The 20,382-nt window shown below is 44.3% G+C and overlaps 1 protein-coding gene across 6 annotated transcripts in view; it reads left to right on the top strand.

Moving 5' to 3' along the window:
• Window positions 1–2,570: 2,570 nt before the first annotated feature.
• LOC106587597 (aggrecan core protein) overlaps window positions 2,571–20,382 on the top strand; it is a 37,049-nt gene continuing 19,237 nt past the window's right edge. For 5 of the 6 annotated variants that reach the window (XM_045709004.1, XM_045709003.1, XM_045709002.1 and 2 more), the window contains exons 1-8: window positions 2,571–2,845; window positions 14,278–14,387; window positions 14,599–14,690; window positions 16,392–16,683; window positions 17,052–17,226; window positions 18,438–18,565; window positions 18,844–19,137; window positions 19,579–20,028. In XM_045709004.1, the coding sequence (XP_045564960.1) occupies window positions 14,285–14,387; window positions 14,599–14,690; window positions 16,392–16,683; window positions 17,052–17,226; window positions 18,438–18,565; window positions 18,844–19,137; window positions 19,579–20,028 (1,534 nt within the window). In that variant the 5' untranslated portion in view covers window positions 2,571–2,845; window positions 14,278–14,284. Of the gene's footprint in view, window positions 2,846–13,956; window positions 14,079–14,277; window positions 14,388–14,598; window positions 14,691–16,391; window positions 16,684–17,051; window positions 17,227–18,437; window positions 18,566–18,843; window positions 19,138–19,578; window positions 20,029–20,382 lie in introns of all 6 variants that reach the window. The other variant, XM_045709000.1, reaches the window with a different exon arrangement.

Genomic DNA, 20,382 nt, shown 5'->3' with positions numbered 1-20,382 from the left:
GAGATGGTTAAGAATATGTACATAAAAATATATGAATGAGCGATGGCCGAACGGCATAGGCAAGATGCAGTAGATGGTATAGAGTACAGTATATACATATGAGATGAGTAATGTAGGCTAGTGATACATTTATTACATACATTTTTCATTATTAAAGTGGCCAGAGATTTGAGTCAGTATGTTGACAGCAGCCACTCTGTGTTAGTGATGGCTGTTTAACAGTCTGATGGCTTTGAGATAGAAGCTGTTTTTCAGTCTCTCGGTCCCCGCTTCGATGCACCTGTACTGACCTCGCCTTCTGGATGATAGCGGGGTGAACAGGCAGTGGCTCGGGTGGTTGTTGTCCTTCATGATCTTTTTGGCCTTCCTGTGACATCGGGTGGTGTAGGTGTCCTGGAGGACAGGTAGTTTGCCGCCGGTGATGCGTAATGCCTACTTTCAGTATGACGGGTTACGGTTAGAGCTAGTCCCTTGGTGTTTTGCTTTTGTAAAGGATGTCACGTTGCATGCTTAGCAAGTATGACCTCCCCTGATCGGCTCATAGCGAGAGTCAAACTCAGGACCTCTGGCTTGCAAACACACGTAACCGCCCTCATGAAGCATTCCGACTATAAAAGGTCTTCTTCAATGGCACAAGCGGCAACACTGAGTTTTACACATCCCCATCTGCTACACTATTCATTAGTGAATTACACACGGTACTCACACAGTAAAATAACTGTAGTAGTAAGGGGTCACATTAAGCATTTGAACCACAGTGAACTGTGTTGCTAACACATAATCAGAGCAGATGACACAGAAAACTAAATCTCATGGAATTATTGTAAATGTAGGTATTGTCTTTTCCCCTATTATTCCTTTTATTTGTGCATTCAGCTCTTCCTTTTATGTTCTGGTGTGAACATTGTATTGGAGAAAATCCGAAGTAAATCTGGCATTCCTATTGGTGACTAAGTCTGTCCCTTGGATTGGTGACACAGTGCAGACATACAGGCCCGCTGTGGGATACCAGAACCGCCCCTTACGAAGTTGTCTCCAGGCACTTCAGTTACACTGTTCAGCTTAAACACATGTGAGACAGATCGGCCAAACACCACCCCTCCCCAAACCTCAAGTCACATTCAACATTCCCCCCATTCCTGCATCCCTTGACTCCCTTCACCTTCTCTTCTGTGATGCTTTCTTCCAGAAAGGGAAGCAGGAGGAAAGAGCAGGTAAGCGGGTGGGGCAGGAAACGCTGTTCCCTTACACGGCTTCAGTCATATCATACATGAACATGACACACCCTGTGGGTTGTTGGGAGGGCTGGCAATGTAGAGGCTGTTTCCTTTGGAGTCAGAAACCTAATAGGACAGGGTCCTCTGTGTTAGACTTGCCGGCAACTATGAAGGTTAAGAGACTTAATGAGAGTAAAAGACAGTAACAGAATAACCGTGGATGGAGGACAAAGGATGAAGCTGCCACATAATAACATGTGTAACTTTTGCACACAAGAAATAAGAATGGAAATGCACTCCTTTCAAGTCCGTTGTTGAATGCAATCTATTATCAACATAAGAATTAAGAACAGATACAATGCTTGGGTGGATAAATCTTCACTTAAACAAAATTCCAGAAAGTGTAATTTTTTGTAATTGCATGTGTTGCTATTTCCTGCTCCAGTGAGCATTCAGTGGGGCTACAGGAGTCTGGACCTGAAAGGGTCTCTGTTTGCTCCCCTGCCCTGTTTGTGGTTTTCTTCTACTCTTTTATCAGCACGTTGGGATCCATTTTGATACCCCTGTGAAAGAAGAGGTGAGTAGAGTATTGAGAAACAATGAGAAAAAAGGAAATGGGTGATTTAGCCACATTAGGCCAGAGTTTGACCTTTCACCTCATTTATGCTGAGAGGAATGACATAATAGATAGAAGGGGACACGAGATACATGTTTCTGCTATACATAAGAGGCAACAGAGCTATAACTGTAGCACTATGTACAGTACACCACATACATAATCCATCATTGACTTCTGTAGCTGCCAAAATGAATTGGGTTCCCAGAAACATCATCCAACCATTCCAAGCAGTGCCCTTTTCCATGCACCCAAGTGATGACATCGTTTCTTTCCATTTTCCAAACCCAGATGGTTTACTGAGAACAAATATGAATAGGCCTACTATAGTGACAATTCCCCATCAGGAGTCAGTTGACCAAAATATCATCAGTGGGTTGGTGCCCTCTAAACTAGGCTAATTCAGGTGGTTGCCTCTGAATTGCCTCTGAAGTTGATACCTTCAAGTCTTTGAAATGTGAAATGCTATGGCCAAAACAAATGGTATGGAAATATGACTAGGCCTGTATGAATAAATCACAGAAATGTAACTTATGTCACTTATCTGGATCATTTGGCTTGTGTGTCTGCCATATTGGTCTGAGCTCCCACCACCGCAGGCAGGCTGTGCTTTGATGTGTAAACGTGAAACGTTACCTAATTTCACTGGGCACAATAGTTTGGTGTCATGAGGTAGCAAGTTTTAATATGTTTTCTCCATCCTCCCCTTCACTCACTACATCACCCCCCCTTCCAGGTTTGTTACAGCTAAACCTGCTCCCCGTGTGAAAGTGGATTCTTTTCGCTCTTGACACTCGAGCGGACCATCGTCCTCTACCGCTCGTGGGCTGTCACTGGGATTTTAAACTGGTACCCGCGACCATCAACGGGACAAGTAACATTTACGACAGAAAACTCGTTGAGAATAAACGACCCTCGAAGAAATAAGAATACCAGAATCATTGACCTTTTCTGCAGGTGCAGTTTTTATCTTTGAGCTGACGGATCGCGGAGAGAGTCTGCATTTCTACAGGTGAACAAAACGTAATTATTTGGTTCGGGGCTTATCAAATTGCAAACTTTAGCTTTGTAGTGTATTGTCCACGAGCGCACATAACTCATCATCTTCACAGGCAGTCTTCACTAAAATGACGCGCAAATCGTGCGTGCCGATAATGCAACCTCCTTACCTAGACTAATCTACACATTAGCTATCTGTAAAGATGCCGCTATACGCGCTCCTCTATGTTGAATATAACACACATACATTCATTATTCATTTTGGTTGCCTATCCTGACGTGAAGTTTGTTCTATAGAAAGTATTTGACTCTGATGTGTGAAAGTACTATTATAACATAATATGTGTTTTTTTTTGCATATCCCAACTCCTCCTGAGACACCCACAGGCAGTGGGGTCACAGCCAGGGATGCTGTTGTACAGTACCCCTGGAGCAATTAAGGCTAAGTGCCTTGCTCAAGGGCACAGCAACAGATTTATATATTTTTCACCCTGTCAGCTCTGGTATTTCAACCAGCAACCTTTTGGTTAGTGGCCCAACATGCTAACCTCGAGATTACTGGCCACCCCTAAATGTGATAGATAAATGAATCCAGTCCACTTCGCTCACCTCAGCCCCACCTAACAGTTAGCCAAGCTAGTGACCTCGTCAAGAGGTTTGGACCTCTTAGTGTAACATTTAAAGTGTTGCGACTGACAGTCAGAGGGACCTGTAGATGAGTCCCAGTCAGGGCTATTCACCACATTGGTGTCAGAAGTGGGATGGCACCTCGGTGCAGCCATCCAAAGCATGTCCCATCAGTATGGACACAAGGGACTTACAAGAGTGAAGCGGTATTGACCTAGTACAATACCTATCGTTTTTACATCAGCAGTTGTCACAAAATCACAAAGTGCTTTACAGATACCCAGCCTAAAACCCCAACGAGCAAGCAATGCAGAAGCAGAAGCACAGTGGCTAGGAAAAAACTCCCTAGAAGGCAGTAACCTAGGAAGAAACCTAGAGAGGAACCAGGCTTCGAGGGGTGTCCACTGTCCAGTCCTCTTCTGGATGACTAATGAGTGACATTGTTCCAGGCGTTCAGACCTCTTGGCATAATGATTAAGGTGTTGGACTGACAGTATTGATAACCCTAACCAGATTTTTCAATGAATGTGTCTGTGTGACACAGTTTGAATGAGAAATAGTATTATATGTGATATGAACCACAAAAAGAGAAAAATAAAAATAATCCTTGAACTATACAACTATACCCTAATGTCATTCAATGCTGTCATAATACCATTCTGATAGTGTCTATGCCTTGTTCCCGTTCCACACTACTGAGCTGAACCGTGCTGAGCCAAGTCAGACTGTGCTATCCTGGTTAAACATCCATCATAGTTGCTGGGACCGTGCTTGGCAGAACAATGTGAAAATGAGCCAGCACAGTACGGTTCAAGTCTCCATGATGGTGTGAAACAGGTAACAGTGCAAAAGAGCCTATAATGGGATGAGTATAAGCTAACCTTGCCTGGTACCTGCAGATTTGCCTCCATAATGCCAAATCTTGAACACTGAGTTTTACCAATGATGGACACTGCTGTGCCAATGCTCGTCAATGTCCAAGCAGTCATCATCGACACAAACGCCAAATTAATTGACAAAATGCTCTCTAATGTGGTTTCTGTTCGATGCGAATTTGCAAAAGATGTGTCCCTCTCACTTTCAAAATCCTATATTCACTATGAGAGCTCTGATCCAATCAGTGTGTTAGTCAGCAGTAGCCATCACATCCATTAGCTATGGACCCTAACTGCTGCCATCATGTCTTACACTGCTAGCTAACCTCTCTACCTGAATGTGAGCAGTGTTACCCTGCCACTGGTCTCTCAGTGGAATGGAAAGGGCCTCCAAGTGTTTACATTGGGCCGAATGTTGTCAGAGCTCCTATAATACCAGCTTCAGGGGGAACAGACCGGGTCTTATGGGCCCCAGCCTCACCGGGAATAGACCGTACCACACCAGCTCAATGGAAACACTGTGGGGGTTAGCTGTTAGCACGGCGCTCAAATAACCTGGCGGCTAATGAACTGTCACTATTTTTCTCCAAGCAAGACGTTTTTAGTCCATGTTCGCCTGAAAAGCCCTGGCGCTGCCAGCTTTGAACCTTGATTCCAGGGTTGGCTATGTCTTTCGATGCACGTACCAGTTGTTAACTCTTTGCTAGTGGTTGGTTTTTAGATGTCTGATTCTAAGGTTTATGGGGTTTGACAGTATTGAGAACAGACATTCTCTTCATATTGACCCTCCTACACTGATTCAAAGAAGCCAGCAATATGTTAAACTATGATTTCATTGTTATGCAGCTCAAGTTCTTCTAGAATGATGGAGCTTATATGATGACCTTGCCTCTTTTTGCACGTACTGTATTAGATCATAGAGGCAGAATAGAGACAGTAGTTACCTAACTTAAGGGGGGGTGTTAGACAGGGTTTGAGACAGGGAGATAGTTGAGAAGGCTGAAAGGTTGAGGTGGACTACTGGATTGAACCCTCATCTCCAGGGGCCGTATGTGTTTTGGAGGTGTCAGTAATACCGCTAGATCAGCCTCCTGCACTACTGTCCCATAGTGTCTCTTAGAACTCCTCCGCACCACATGTATCATCATGTCACAGTGGAGTTTGCAGGGACGTGCAGAATCCATGGGCTCTGCCAGAGTGGGATCCCTCTCTACCTGACTGGACAAATCTTGGCTGTCCTCCTGGGAGGTTATCCCAGGACAGTGGTCTAATACTGGCATTATTCCTTTCCTACTGAGAGGTTATCCCAGGACACTGGTCCAGTACTGGGATTCTTCCTATCCTGCTGAGAGGTTATCCCAGGACACTGGTCTAATACTGGCATTATTCCTTTCCTACTGAGAGGTTATCCCAGGACAGTGGTCTAATACTGGCATTATTCCTGTCCTACTGAGAGGTTATCCCAGGACACTGGTCTAATACTGGCATTATTCCTTTCCTCCTGAGAGGTTATCCCAGGACACTGGTCCAGTACTGGGATTCTTCCTGTCCTGCTGAGAGGTTATCCCAGGACACTGGTCCAGTACTGGGATTCTTCATTTCCTACTGAGAGGTTATCCCAGGACACTGGTCCAGTACTGGGATTATTCCTGTCCTCCTGGGAGATTATCCCAGGACAGTGGGCCAGTACTGGGATTCTTCCTGTCCTACTGAGAGGTTATCCCAGGACACTGGTCCAGTACTGGGATTCTTCCTGTCCTACTGAGAGGTTATCCCAGGACACTGGTCCAGTACTGGGATTCTTCCTGTCCTACTGAGAGGTTATCCCAGGACACTGGTCCAGTACTGGGATTCTTCCTGTCCTACTGAGAGGTTATCCCAGGACACTGGTCCAGTACTGGGATTCTTCCTGTCCTGCTGAGAGGTTATCCCAGGACACTGGTCCAGTACTGGGATTCTTCCTGTCCTGCTGAGAGGTTATCCCAGGACACTGGTCCAGTACTGGGATTCTTCCTTTCCTGCTGAGAGGTTATCCCAGGACACTGGTCCAGTACTGGGATTCTTCCTGTCCTGCTGAGAGGTTATCCCAGGACACTGGTCCAGTACTGGGATTCTTCCTGTCCTGCTGAGAGGTTATCCCAGGACACTGGTCCAGTACTGGGATTCTTCCTTTCCTACTGAGAGGTTATCCCAGGACACTGGTCCAGTACTGGGATTCTTCCTTTCCTACTGAGAGGTTATCCCAGGACACTGGTCCAGTACTGGGATTCTTCCTGTCCTACTGAGAGGTTATCCCAGGACACTGGTCCAGTACTGGGATTCTTCCTTTCCTACTGAGAGGTTATCCCAGGACACTGGTCCAGTACTGGGATTATTCCTTTCCTACTGAGAGGTTATCCCAGGACACTGGTCCAGTACTGGGATTCTTCCTGTCCTGCTGAGAGGTTATCCCAGGACACTGGTCCAGTACTGGGATTCTTCCTGTCCTCCTGGGAGATTATCCCAGGACAGTGGGCCAGTACTGGGATTCTTCCTGTCCTACTGAGAGGTTATCCCAGGACACTGGTCCAGTACTGGGATTCTTCCTGTCCTACTGAGAGGTTATCCCAGGACACTGGTCCAGTACTGGGATTCTTCCTGTCCTACTGAGAGGTTATCCCAGGACACTGGTCCAGTACTGGGATTCTTCCTGTCCTGCTGAGAGGTTATCCCAGGACACTGGTCCAGTACTGGGATTCTTCCTGTCCTGCTGAGAGGTTATCCCAGGACACTGGTCCAGTACTGGGATTCTTCCTTTCCTACTGAGAGGTTATCCCAGGACACTGGTCCAGTACTGGGATTCTTCCTGTCCTGCTGAGAGGTTATCCCAGGACACTGGTCCAGTACTGGGATTCTTCCTGTCCTGCTGAGAGGTTATCCCAGGACACTGGTCCAGTACTGGGATTCTTCCTGTCCTGCTGAGAGGATATCCCAGGACACTGGTCCAGTACTGGGATTCTTCCTTTCCTACTGAGAGGTTATCCCAGGACACTGGTCCAGTACTGGGATTCTTCCTTTCCTACTGAGAGGTTATCCCAGGACACTGGTCCAGTACTGGGATTCTTCCTTTCCTACTGAGAGGTTATCCCAGGACACTGGTCCAGTACTGGGATTCTTCCTGTCCTGCTGAGAGGTTATCCCAGGACACTGGTCCAGTACTGGGATTCTTCCTGTCCTGCTGAGAGGTTATCCCAGGACACTGGTCCAGTACTGGGATTATTCCTGTCCTCCTGGGAAATTATCCCAGGACAGTGGGCCAGTACTGGGATTCTTCCTGTCCTACTGAGAGGTTATCCCAGGACACTGGTCCAGTACTGGGATTCTTCCTGTCCTACTGAGAGGTTATCCCAGGACACTGGTCCAGTACTGGGATTCTTCCTGTCCTGCTGAGAGGTTATCCCAGGACACTGGTCCAGTACTGGGATTCTTCCTGTCCTACTGAGAGGTTATCCCAGGACACTGGTCCAGTACTGGGATTCTTCCTGTCCTGCTGAGAGGTTATCCCAGGACACTGGTCCAGTACTGGGATTCTTCCTGTCCTACTGAGAGGTTATCCCAGGACACTGGTCCAGTACTGGGATTCTTCCTGTCCTACTGAGAGGTTATCCCAGGACACTGGTCCAGTACTGGGATTCTTCCTGTCCTGCTGAGAGGTTATCCCAGGACACTGGTCCAGTACTGGGATTCTTCCTGTCCTGCTGAGAGGTTATCCCAGGACACTGGTCCAGTACTGGGATTATTCCTGTCCTGCTGAGAGGTTATCCCAGGACACTGGTCCAGTACTGGGATTCTTCCTGTCCTGCTGAGAGGTTATCCCAGGACACTGGTCCAGTACTGGGATTCTTCCTGTCCTGCTGAGAGGTTATCCCAGGACACTGGTCCAGTACTGGGATTATTCCTTTCCTCCTGGGAGGTTATCTCAGGACACTGGTCCAGTACTGGGATTCTTCCTGTCCTGCTGAGAGGTTATCCCAGGACACTGGTCCAGTACTGGGATTATTCCTTTCCTCCTGGGAGGTTATCCAAGGACACTGGTCCAGTACTGGGATTATTCCTGTCCTGCTCAGGCCTAATGTATTATTACTTAATCAGGCTTGGGTGTTGAAGGGAGAGTTATTGATCTGAAGTTTGTTGTTTAAGGCAGTGCGACAGTTGACTAATGCTTTACGTTGATTTATACCTATGTAACTATACGGGAATAACTGAATAATTGTATTCGGTGTCTACGCTTTCCATTCTGTGTCTATGCTGACTCCCAACAGTCATACTGGATATTTTAGTGCACAATATTAACTATGTATATGTACAATGTTGTAACTAGACATCAAGGATGAAATAACATGAACGTAAGCTCACACAAGATCTGAAATGGCTTCATGCTGTTATGTTATGGCTATCTTCACACAAGATCTGAAATGGCTTCATGCTGTTATGTTATGGCTATCTTCACACAAGATCTGAAATGGCTTCATGCTGTTATGTTATGGCTATCTTCACACAAGATCTGAAATGGCTTCATGCTGTTATGCTATGGCTATCTTCACACAAGATCTGAAATGGCTTCATGCTGTTATGGCTATCTTCACACAAGATCTGAAATGGCTTCATGCTGTTATGAGTATCTTCACACAAGATCTGAAATGGCTTCATGCTGTTATGTTATGGCTATCTTCACACAAGATCTGAAATGGCTTCATGCTGTTATGGCTATCTTCACACAAGATCTGAAATGGCTTCATGCTGTTATGTTATGGCTATCTTCACACAAGATCTGAAATGGCTTCATGCTGTTATGTTATGGCTATCTTCACACAAGATCTGAAATGGCTTCATGCTGTTATGTTATGGCTATCTTCACACAAGATCTGAAATGGCTTCATGCTGTTATGAGTATCTTCACACAAGATCTGAAATGGCTTCATGCTGTTATGTTATGGCTATCTTCACACAAGATCTGAAATGGCTTCATGCTGTTATGTTATGGCTATCTTCACACAAGATCTGAAATGGCTTCATGCTGTTATGGAGTATCTTCACACAAGATCTGAAATGGCTTCATGCTGTTATGGCTATCTTCACACAAGATCTGAAATGGCTTCATGCTGTTATGTAGGCTATCTTCACACAAGATCTGAAATGGCTTCATGCTGTTATGTTATGGCTATCTTCACACAAGATCTGAAATGGCTTCATGCTGTTATGAGTATCTTCACACAAGATCTGAAATGGCTTCATGCTGTTATGAGTATCTTCACACAAGGGGGTAAACACAGTTAGGTACTCAGAAAAGATGAACAGTCAGGAAATTGCATTTGCTTTTTGCTCAGAAAATGACTTTATTGTGGCATGACAATATAGCCTAGAGCTGGGCGATATGGACAGCAATCCATATGGTGATAAATTGCCTGAATTGATGCGATAACGATAAATAGAAATATACATTTATAACATTAATGTACACCATCGTTTTTTACTACAAGTTTGATAGTTGTATCCATCAGTTGTCCCATTAACAATCACATATATTAGCAAACTTATTTCATTTAAAACTTCACATTTCTCTAGTATAGGCTACATATGGTAATGAAGGATATCAGCAAAATGCCTGCGATTAGTGGTCTGTCTGGTCGGTGTCGATCATTTTCAGTTTATTGTTCCAGATCTAATATAGCCCCCTACCTGTAACACGCTATAGATAGAATCAGTACCCTGTCTTCTTCTTATGTTACGATAAGTGTGTTAGTGGGTGTAACCATCCGGCATGGTCAGGTAATAGCATGGTGCTCATAGTGACCCCAGTGTTAGGTTAGAGTCTTAGGGTGCATCCCAAATGGCACCCTATTCCCTATATAGTGCACTTCTTTTGACAAGAGCCATATGGGACCTGGTCAAAAGTAGTGCACTATAAAGGGGATAGGTTATCATTTGGGATGAAGACTTACTGTCATGGCTCATTTACTGGTCACGTCCCATCAAGAGAACAACTGTGATTATTTCATTACCATTAATCTCGGCAGCCAGAACCAAATAAAGTACTGTTAAAGATGTCATGAGAGATTAGATCACCATAGCTTGCCACTAGATTTGGTTTATATTGAGTTATTTAACCTTTATATTCAGGTTTCTATTGTTGAGATAAAATCTATTTAGCAAAAGTGACCTGGTCCAAATGGTCCTAAACCAGGTACCATATTCTGAATAAAAAATATAAATTGAAAATACATCATTATATACTTAGATCAGTGAGGGACTGAACCTCGGTGAGACATGCATGCACACACACATATGCACGCACACACACACACACATGCAACCATGCACACACACAAACCCACACACACACAAACCCACACACACACACACGCAACCACGCACACACACACATGCAACCACGCACACACACAAACCCACACACACACAAACCCACACACACACACCCAACCACGCACACACACACATGCAACCACGCACACACACAAACCCACACACACACACCCAACCACGCACACACACACACACACGCAACCACGCACACACACACATGCAACCACGCACACACACAAACCCACACACACACTGCTATTCTAGTCAGACTTATGTACTGACCAAATCATGAAAGACCAAACTGACTGCTCTGGGTTGACCAAACTCAGATTTTATTGGTCCATGTGTTTGCTACCGTTGCATTCATTACTTTCCAGCCATTATGATGAGCCTGTCCTCCCCACTCCCCATTTCTCCCTCCTTCCAACAGCCTCCATTGATCTGCAATCAGATGCCTGTTTCAAGTTTACTATACGTGGCTAATACATTGATCCTTCTCTGAGAAATTCACCCTGGTCGGCTATTGGATGTTTTGAGCAAGCAGCCTCCTGCCCTCTCTCTCTTCAGAAAAGTTGTAGTCTTTACTTAAAGAGGAGGGAGAGGCTGTTACTCAGAAGTAACCGAATCGAGCTCCAATGCAATAACACAAAACCTGAACATTTACTTCTGAAATAACTGAGTAGCTCTTTGTTAATGGTGGGAGAACAGGGAGGTTGTGTATGAGTGTGAGTACATGTCTATATATCTGAGGATGTTACTAAGCATTTCTGTTGACTGCTTTCGTCCCTGGCCACCCCCTCCGTCCGGTTTAGAGGTTTGTGTTTTACGCCTCCACCACACTGACAGCGTTATTGCGTTTTGGTACACCAGAACTACATTCATTTCCAGTGGACCGCTGCGTTTGCCTTGCAGCATTGCCTTGCAGAGGCAGTTGCAGTGCGTTCTGTGAGGTGCAGATGTTGGATTTATTGAACGCATGCATTAAACTGTATGTGGAATGTTGAACTTCTGTTTCACACATATCAGATGATGCTGCGTACTGTTTTGTACAATGATGCTGCCGCTGTGGTCGAGGCGTTAACAACAGAACGGACTGCTGTGTGAGATGAGGAGGGACATTTGTAATGCTTTATTTCATGAGCTTGGAGTGGCAATACACTAACGCATATAACACTTACCACATATCAAACTCTTTCAACTACATGCAGAATTACAGGACGTTGATATTATCATGGTATTATGAGGCCCTTACTTGTAGCAGTATCAGTACTGATGTTACAATGCCTTTGCCTATCCAATTCACCTTCTAACTTTATACTGTCACAAATACTATTTGCTTTTTGCTTTTTTTCAGTATATTCATTTGGTTGAATTTCATACAATGATGACTTACATGCTTATTTTATTTCTATGAAAACTGGGGAGATTTCATTTTTGTTTAAAGTTGGCTGGAAGGAATAGGCCACTGTAACTTTATGTACACAGTTGTTAAACAATAGCCATTCATTAACTCTAACAATATAACCCTTTGTGCTTCCAATTCAATCCTGATTAATTCTGTAGTTTTGATAAAACCGACATAATGAAACTGTTTATCTCAGTGAAGCTCGTAGTAGAGGACGGCGTTTCAGTGTCCTTCATTCATTCTGATGTCATTAATGCCCAGATTGAACTGGTCTAAAAATGGATTTTAAAAAACAGGACTGTACTGTACATGCCTTCCACACAGGCACCTCTGAGGTAATGGGTTTGTTTGGGAGGAGTTGGGAAACTAGTTCACAAATGTGTGGGCCTCTGTAGCTCAGTTGGTAGAGCATGGCCCTTACAACGCTAGGAGAGTGGATTCGATACCATCCCTAAGTAAAATTTATGCACGCATAACTGTAAGTCGCTTTTGATAAAAGTGTCTGCTAAATGGCATATACAGTGCATTTGGAAAGTGTTCAGATACCTTGACTTTTTCCACATTTCTTTACGTTACAATCTTATTCTAAAATGGATTAAAAAAAATATCCCCATCAATCTACACACAATACCCCATAATGACAAAGCAAAAAAACAGAAATACCTTATTTACATAAGTATTCGGACCCTTTGACTCGAAATTGAGCTCAGGTGCATCCTGTTTCCATTTATCATCCTTGAGATGTTTCTACAACTTGATTGGAGTCCAACTGTGGTAAATTTCATTGATTGGACATGATTTGGAAAGGCACACACCTGTCTATATAAGGTCCCACAGTTGAGAGTGTATGTCAGAGCAAAAACCAAGCCATGAGTTTGAATGAATTGACTGTAGAGCTTCGAGACAGGATTGTGTCGAGGCACAGATCTGGGGAAGGGTACCAGCATCGAATGTCCCCAACAACACAGTGGCCTCCATCATTCCTAAATGGAAGAAGTTTGGAAGCACCAAGACTCTTCCTAGAGCTGGCTGCCCGGCCAAACTGAACAATCGGGGGAGAAGTGCATTGGTCAGGGATGTGACCAAGAACCCGATGGAGCTCCAGAGTTCCTCTGTGGAGATGGGAGAACCTTCCAGAAGGACAACCATCTCTGCAGCACTCCACCAATCAGGACTTTATGGTAGAGTCGCCAGACGGAAGCCACTCCTCATTAAATCGCACATGACAGCCCACTTTGAGTTTTACAAAAGGCACCTAAAGACTCTCAGACCATGAGAAACAAGATTCTCTGGTCTGATGAAACCAAGATTGAACTCTTTGGCCTGAATGCTAAGTGTCACGTCTGGAGGAAACCTGGCACCATCCCTACGGTGAAGCATGGGGGTGGCAGCATCATGCTGTGGGGATGTTTAATACTGGCAGGGACTGGGAGACTAGTCAGGATCGAGGGAAATATGAACGGAGCAAAGTACAGAGAGTCTATGAATGTCCTTGAGTATTAGAGGATCTGCAGAGAAGAATGGGAGAAACTCCCCAAATACAGATGTGTCAAGCTTGTAGCGTCATACCCAAGAAGACTCGATGCTGAAATCGCTGCCAAAGGTGCTTCAACAAAGTACTTAGTAAAGGGTCTGAATACTTATGTAAAAATAATACATACATTTGCAAAAATGTCTAAAAACATGTTTTTGCTTTGTCATTATGGGGTATTGTGTGGAGATTGATGAGGTAAAAATACGATTTAATCAATTTTAGAATAAGTCTGTAACGTAACAAAATGTGGAAAAAGTGAAGGGGTCTGAATATGTTCCGAATGCACTGTATTACTATTGTATTATGATGATCTATTATAGATGCAGTCAGTGGACTGGACTGGGGCCAGAACCTGAGGCAGCCAGAACCTGAGGCAGCCAGAACCTGAGTGCCTCTAGTTACATTGAGAAGACATTCTAGTAGAAGTCAGAGGCCAGGAGAGGTACAGAGGGTTTGTGTGGAAGTGATTCTTAATGGTCGTCATTCTTAGACAGAACTGGTCTGTCTTTGATTCTAAGGTCTTTTAATGAATTTGAATGAATTAAGGCCAATCAATGTCTTTGTATAACATTAACCTTAAACTACAATGTAACAGAACACTACCTAGGGTGCAATGTCAGCGTTTCTTCTTTTGATTTCAGGTAAACTATGACCAGGTGGATTGTATTACTTTGTGTTTGTCTGTCCGTCACCTCGGCAACATTCAACAACTATCAGCAAATCAGCAGCTATGAGGAGCACTCCTTTCTGGGTATGTGGACATATTACTCCCCACTATACAGTGCATATGAAATGACATATTTATCTGTGTCTGGTTTCATGGCTTTTTGTGTGTGCGAGTGTGACTGTCTTTACCAGTGTCTGTTTGTTAATCATTGTGTGATTATGTGTGTGTGTGTGTGTGTGTGTGTGTGTGTGTGTGTGTGTGTGTGTGTCCATCTCTCTGCCCTCTTCCCCTCCAGACCCTGAGGACACACTGAGTGTGATCGTCCCACTGGAGCTGCCTCAGCGCCCTCTACTGGGCAGCACCTTGGTACTATCCTGTTACTTCCAGGTGGGTCGGCCTGGCACCACTGTCAATACCACACAGTTATGAGGAATAAGGATGTTGGATTTAGCAAAACATATCATATTATTCAATTTTTTTAAATTTAAAATAAACAAGATTACTACCTCCTGTTTCAGGGACCCTCCCTCCACTGTTTTAACTCTCTCCACTGTTTTAACTCCCTCCACTGTTTTAACTCTCTCCACTGTTTTAACTCCCTCCACTGTTTTAACTCTCTCCACTGTTTTAACTCTCTCCACTGTTTTAACTCTCTCCACTGTTTTAACTCTCTCCACTGTTTTAACTCTCTCCACTGTTTTAACTACCTGCACTGTTTTAACTCTCTCCACTGTTTTAACTCCCTCCACTGTTTTAACTCTCTCCACTGTTTTAACTCCCTCCACTGTTTTAACTCCCTCCACTGTTTTAACTCTCTCCACTGTTTTAACTCTCTCCACTGTTTTAACTCCCTCCACTGTTTTAACTCTCTCCACTGTTTTAACTCTCTCCACTGTTTTAACTACCTCCACTGTTTTAACTACCTGCACTGTTTTAACTCTCTCCACTGTTTTAACTCTCTCCACTGTTTTAACTCTCTCCACTGTTTTAACTCTCTCCACTGTTTTAACTCTCTCCACTGTTTTAACTCCCTCCACTGTTTTAACTACCTGCACTGTTTTAACTCTCTCCACTGTTTTAACTCCCTCCACTGTTTTAACTCCCTCCACTGTTTTAACTCCCTCCACTGTTTTAACTCTCTCCACTGTTTTAACTCTCGCCACTGTTTTAACTCTCTCCACTGTTTTAACTCCCTCCACTGTTTTAACTCTCTCCACTGTTTTAATTCTCTCCACTGTTTTAATTCTCTCCACTGTTTTAACTCCCTCCACTGTTTTAACTCTCTCCACTGTTTTAACTCTCTCCACTGTTTTAACTACCTCCACTGTTTTAACTACCTCCACTGTTTTAACTACCTCCACTGTTTTAACTCTCTCCACTGTTTTAACTCTCTCCACAGTTTTAACTCCCTCCACTGTTTTAACTCCCTCCACTGTTTTAACTCTCTCCACTGTTTTAACTCTCTCCACTGTTTTAACTCCCTCCACTGTTTTAACTCCCTCCACTGTTTTAACTCCCTCCACTGTTTTAACTCCCTCCACTGTTTTAACTCTCTCCACTGTTTTAACTCCCTCCACTGTTTTAACTCCCTCCACTGTTTTAACTCCCTCCACTGTTTTAACTCCCTCCACTGTTTTAACTCCCTCCACTGTTTTAACTCCATTCACTGTTTTAATGCCCTCCACTGTTTTAACTCCCTCCACTGTTTTAACTCCCTCCACTGTTTTAACTACCTCCACTGTTTTAACTCCCTCCACTGTTTTAATGCCCTCCACTGTTTTAACTCTCTCCACTCTCTCCACTTGTTTTCATGTTTCTCATAATACTGTTTCATGTATCAACTCTTTTCACATATTTGATTCCTGGTGAGGAGAAAAAACGCAGTTAGACAGGACTGCAGTTCAATTGACCAATGATGAGTTAGAGTGATACAAAGTTCCATGATAAGAAACCCCATTGTAGTTTCACCATTATGTGACTTTATGTGTTTTATTTCAGAGTGGTCATCAACATAATAATAGTATTTAATATTATATTGTAATGTAATTATGTTTTTCTAATAAACTTTAACTTTAACCCTACTTCCAGGACCACACCGTCCACGATCCCGGCGCCCCCACCATTGCCCCCTTGTCCCACCGCATCAAATGGAGCCGCATCACCAAGGAGCGTGTCTCTGTCATCCTGGTGGCCATGGACGGAGAGGTCAAGGTGGAGGAGGACTATCTGGACCGGGTCCACCTGGTGGGCTACCCCCAGACCCCCACTGACGCCAGCATCAAGATTACAGAGTTGAGGTCCAACGACACCGGCACCTACCGATGTGAGGTCCAGCACGGCATCGAGGACAACCATGACACTGTGGACGTCCTGGTTCAAGGTAGGGACAGAGGGTAGTGGGAGTGTGACGGCTGCTTGCTGCCAAGGAATTCATCTTTTGATATTGCTCTCTTTGTAAACAAAGTTGGTGCTTAAAGCTACCCCTGTACACACGTGTGTTTCTATCTTTTGATTTTAGGACATTAAAAATGTTATTATTTGCCTAAAACTAAGGATTTGTATGGTTTCATGAGTAATTATTTTTTTATATTCTATAATTTGCTGTATGTACTGTATATGAACCATACAGACAACTTTGAAGCAAAATAAATCATGTATCTTTAAGCCACACAGATAGACAGTGATCTAATTATTTTATGGAGGCATTATTGGCTGCTCTGTCGCTGTTACACTGTTGTCTCTCTCCAGGTATCGTGTTTCACTACCGGGCCATCACGACACGCTACACTCTGACCTTTGAGAAGGCCAAGGCAGCCTGTATCCAGAACAGTGCTGTGATCGCGACCCCAGAGCAGCTCCAGGCCGCGTATGATGACGGCTTCCACCAGTGTGACGCCGGCTGGCTCTCTGACCAGACTGTCAGGTCAGCGTATATCCCTCTCCTTCATCTGCACTGATCTGAAATCAGTTGCTGTTTTCAGATCAGTGCCGAAAGCAGTGAAGTGAATGAAGTGACTGGAAATAACTGAGCTGATTTCAGAACAAAGTGAAGGAGGGAGTCTATAAGGCTTGTCTTCAAATACTGTTTGTTTCTTTAAAATATTAAGTGAGCTTGAGTGAGCTTGAGTGAGCTTGCCTGACGCAATGGAGCCAATGGAATAATCCCAAAAGTGCAAGCTCTGCCTATCTGGCACTCCAACTAGGCTCAATCAAATGCTTTGAAAGAAAACAATGATAAAAAAAAATTGACCAAATACTTAGAATTTTGAACCCAGATCTGCAATCTATCCAATGTTTGAACATAAGTTAAAAGATTTTATTACACATAGTTTATAATGACTGTGCATACAGTTCTCTAAGCATCATGAGGTCTTGAGATCATTTACTTTATATAGGAATTATAAATAGAGATATACTTGTCGGTTTGTATTTCAACATTGTCCATTTATGTAATGTTTCCATTTTCACGTCAGTATTTGGTTTGATCCTCCGTCTAAACACAGACGTCTGCCATGCCGAACTTCCTGTTGACTGTTTGACAGCTGAGCCTCTGAACATGTCACTTCCTCTCGACACACAGCCTCTCTTGTCCTCCATCCATCCATCCCTCCTTCCATCCCTGGCAAAAACCTAGAGGATTGTGTTTACCTTTCTCTGATCTCACCTGTATGTTTTTTTTCAACACCTCAGAATGAAAACCCTCATTCCATAAACCTCCTCTAGTTTATTTCTCAGAAATACTACAAGGTTTAGAAGAAACATTGTGGACCGGTTTCCCGGACACAGATTAAGCCTAGTATTGGACAAAGAAGCTTTTTAAAGCTTTTTAACCATAAAAATAATATGTTTGAAATAATATGTTACCCAGGAAGGAAGACAAAGGCTCCAATTGAATCAATAAACTAACACGTCTCTGCCTCAACTGATTCACTCAGAATGTTGATGTTGTAATGGAGGTGTTTAACTGTATTAAACCAACACACTGAATTGAATTGAATTTATTTGGGTCAAAACATATACAACGAGATATACATCAGATCCCACAGGATACCACTTTAAATGATCTCTCTGCAAGGTAGGCCTATCACTCTGCACTGGTATGGATTTTACACTCATCTCTGTTTTCTGTGAAAGGTACCCAATCCATGATCCACGTGAGAATTGCTATGGCGACAAAGACGAGTTCCCCGGGGTGCGAACCTACGGAGTGAGAGATGTCAACGAGACTTACGACGTGTACTGTTTTGCCGAGAAGATGACAGGTAACCAAGGAGACATCCTTGATCTTTTTTTCATAAGTGAGTGACAGGATGACATCAGGACATGTTCACTTTGGAGAATACAGAACGTTTTCACAGACGCCTTTTTCTCTCTGATGTGAAAATGGTGAACTTTTTAATTGTGATTAATGTGCATTGCCTTAATGAAATAAATGAGTTACATTGACTCAAATATTCTTAACTTCACAACTATCAACCTCAAGTTACACTGAACATGTCACTATCTCACGTCCATCCTCCCCTGTTGTCTCCTCTCCCAGGCAGTGTGTTCTACTCTGGCTCTGTGGCTAAGTTCACCTACTCTGAGGCTGAGGAACAGTGTAGTAAGCAGGGGGCCCTGTTGGCCACCACAGGACAGCTGTACCTGGCCTGGCAGGCTGGTCTGGATGTGTGCAATGCAGGCTGGCTGGGAGACAGGAGCGTCCGCTACCCCATCAACGTCCGGAGGCCGCAGTGCGGAGGGGGTCTGCTGGGGGTACGAACCGTGTACCTCCACGTCAACCAGACGGGGTACCCCCTCCCCGAATCCCGCTATGATGCCTACTGCTACACAGGTAGGTTGCATTTAGCCTGGTCCCAGATCTGTCTGTGTCGTCTTGGCAACTCCTATAGGAGTTGGCTATATAGCCAGGCTAGGTTACACTGTGAATCAACCATAGACTGGAATGTGTTGTCATTGGAATGAACCTACCGACACAAGATTATTTTAATGTTTCATATTGGTAAGTGTTTTAGTGTCATATTTGTAAGCGTGTGTGTGTGTGCCCATTTTAGTGTCATATTTCTAAGTGTGTGTCTGCGTTTTAGTGTCATATTTGTGTCATATTTGTAAGCGTTTTATTATTTCAAATTTGTCAAATGGCTGAATTTGTTCAGGATCACAACAGTGTTAAGTGAAACAGTTAACAACCATTCTCACCACACGTTTCCGTTTGGAAACCGTTCCCAACAGTTTAGCGATCACGAGCATGAACCCTTTCTTCGGTCTCCTCTAGAAACGGATGAGGAGGGCTCAGGCCTGGCGGTGCCCACCGAGGCGGGCAGCAGCGTCCTGAGCATTGCCACGGTGACCCAGGGTCCTCCCGAGGTGTTCTTCGGGAAGATGACCACAGAGAGCGAGGCGCTGGGCGAGGACCTGGTCACCCAGAAACCCACTAGCGTGGACTTCACCTTCGGCACTGAGTTGCCCCTGCCACAGCCACCCAGTGTCACCGAGCTGCCCCTGCCACAGCCGCCCAGTGTCACCGAGCTGCCCCTGCCACAGCCGCCCAGTGTCACTGAGCTGCCCCTGCCACAGCCGCCCAGTGTCACCGAGCTTCCACTCCCACAGCCGCCCAGTGTGACAGAGTTGGTTGTGGATGTGGTGGGGAGAGTAACGGCCAGGCCGGATGTGGGGAGTGAGATCAGCGAAGTGAGCGCATCAGAATATTTATTTTCTGCTACAGGTCAGTGACTGGATATCTGCTGGGTTTCACTGTAAATAGTATACGTAGTCACTTTTCATGGGACGCTGTGTTGGAAAAGTTGTTTCTGGAACAACTGAGTGTACAAGCCCTACTTTCAATACTACTGAGAGTTTGCGTGTTGAAATGGAAAGAGAAGAATTGCAGTCATTGCTGAGGAGACTTGCCAGCTTTATTGGTTGACTGTGAGAGAATATTTGCAATGTCGTTTTTACAGCACACTCTGAAAAAGACACCAAATAATTGTTAAAAAAATCTGAATGATTACAAACTGTGAATAAAAACACAGTTGGGTGATTAATGTGTTTGGTGCATGAGATCAACCACATTATATCA

This window comes from Salmo salar, chromosome ssa26, assembly GCF_905237065.1.
Source record: "Salmo salar chromosome ssa26, Ssal_v3.1, whole genome shotgun sequence".
Lineage (NCBI taxonomy): Eukaryota > Metazoa > Chordata > Actinopteri > Salmoniformes > Salmonidae > Salmo > Salmo salar.
The sequence above is the reverse complement of the archived record's forward strand: the minus strand, read 5'-3'. Positions and strand labels throughout refer to the sequence as shown.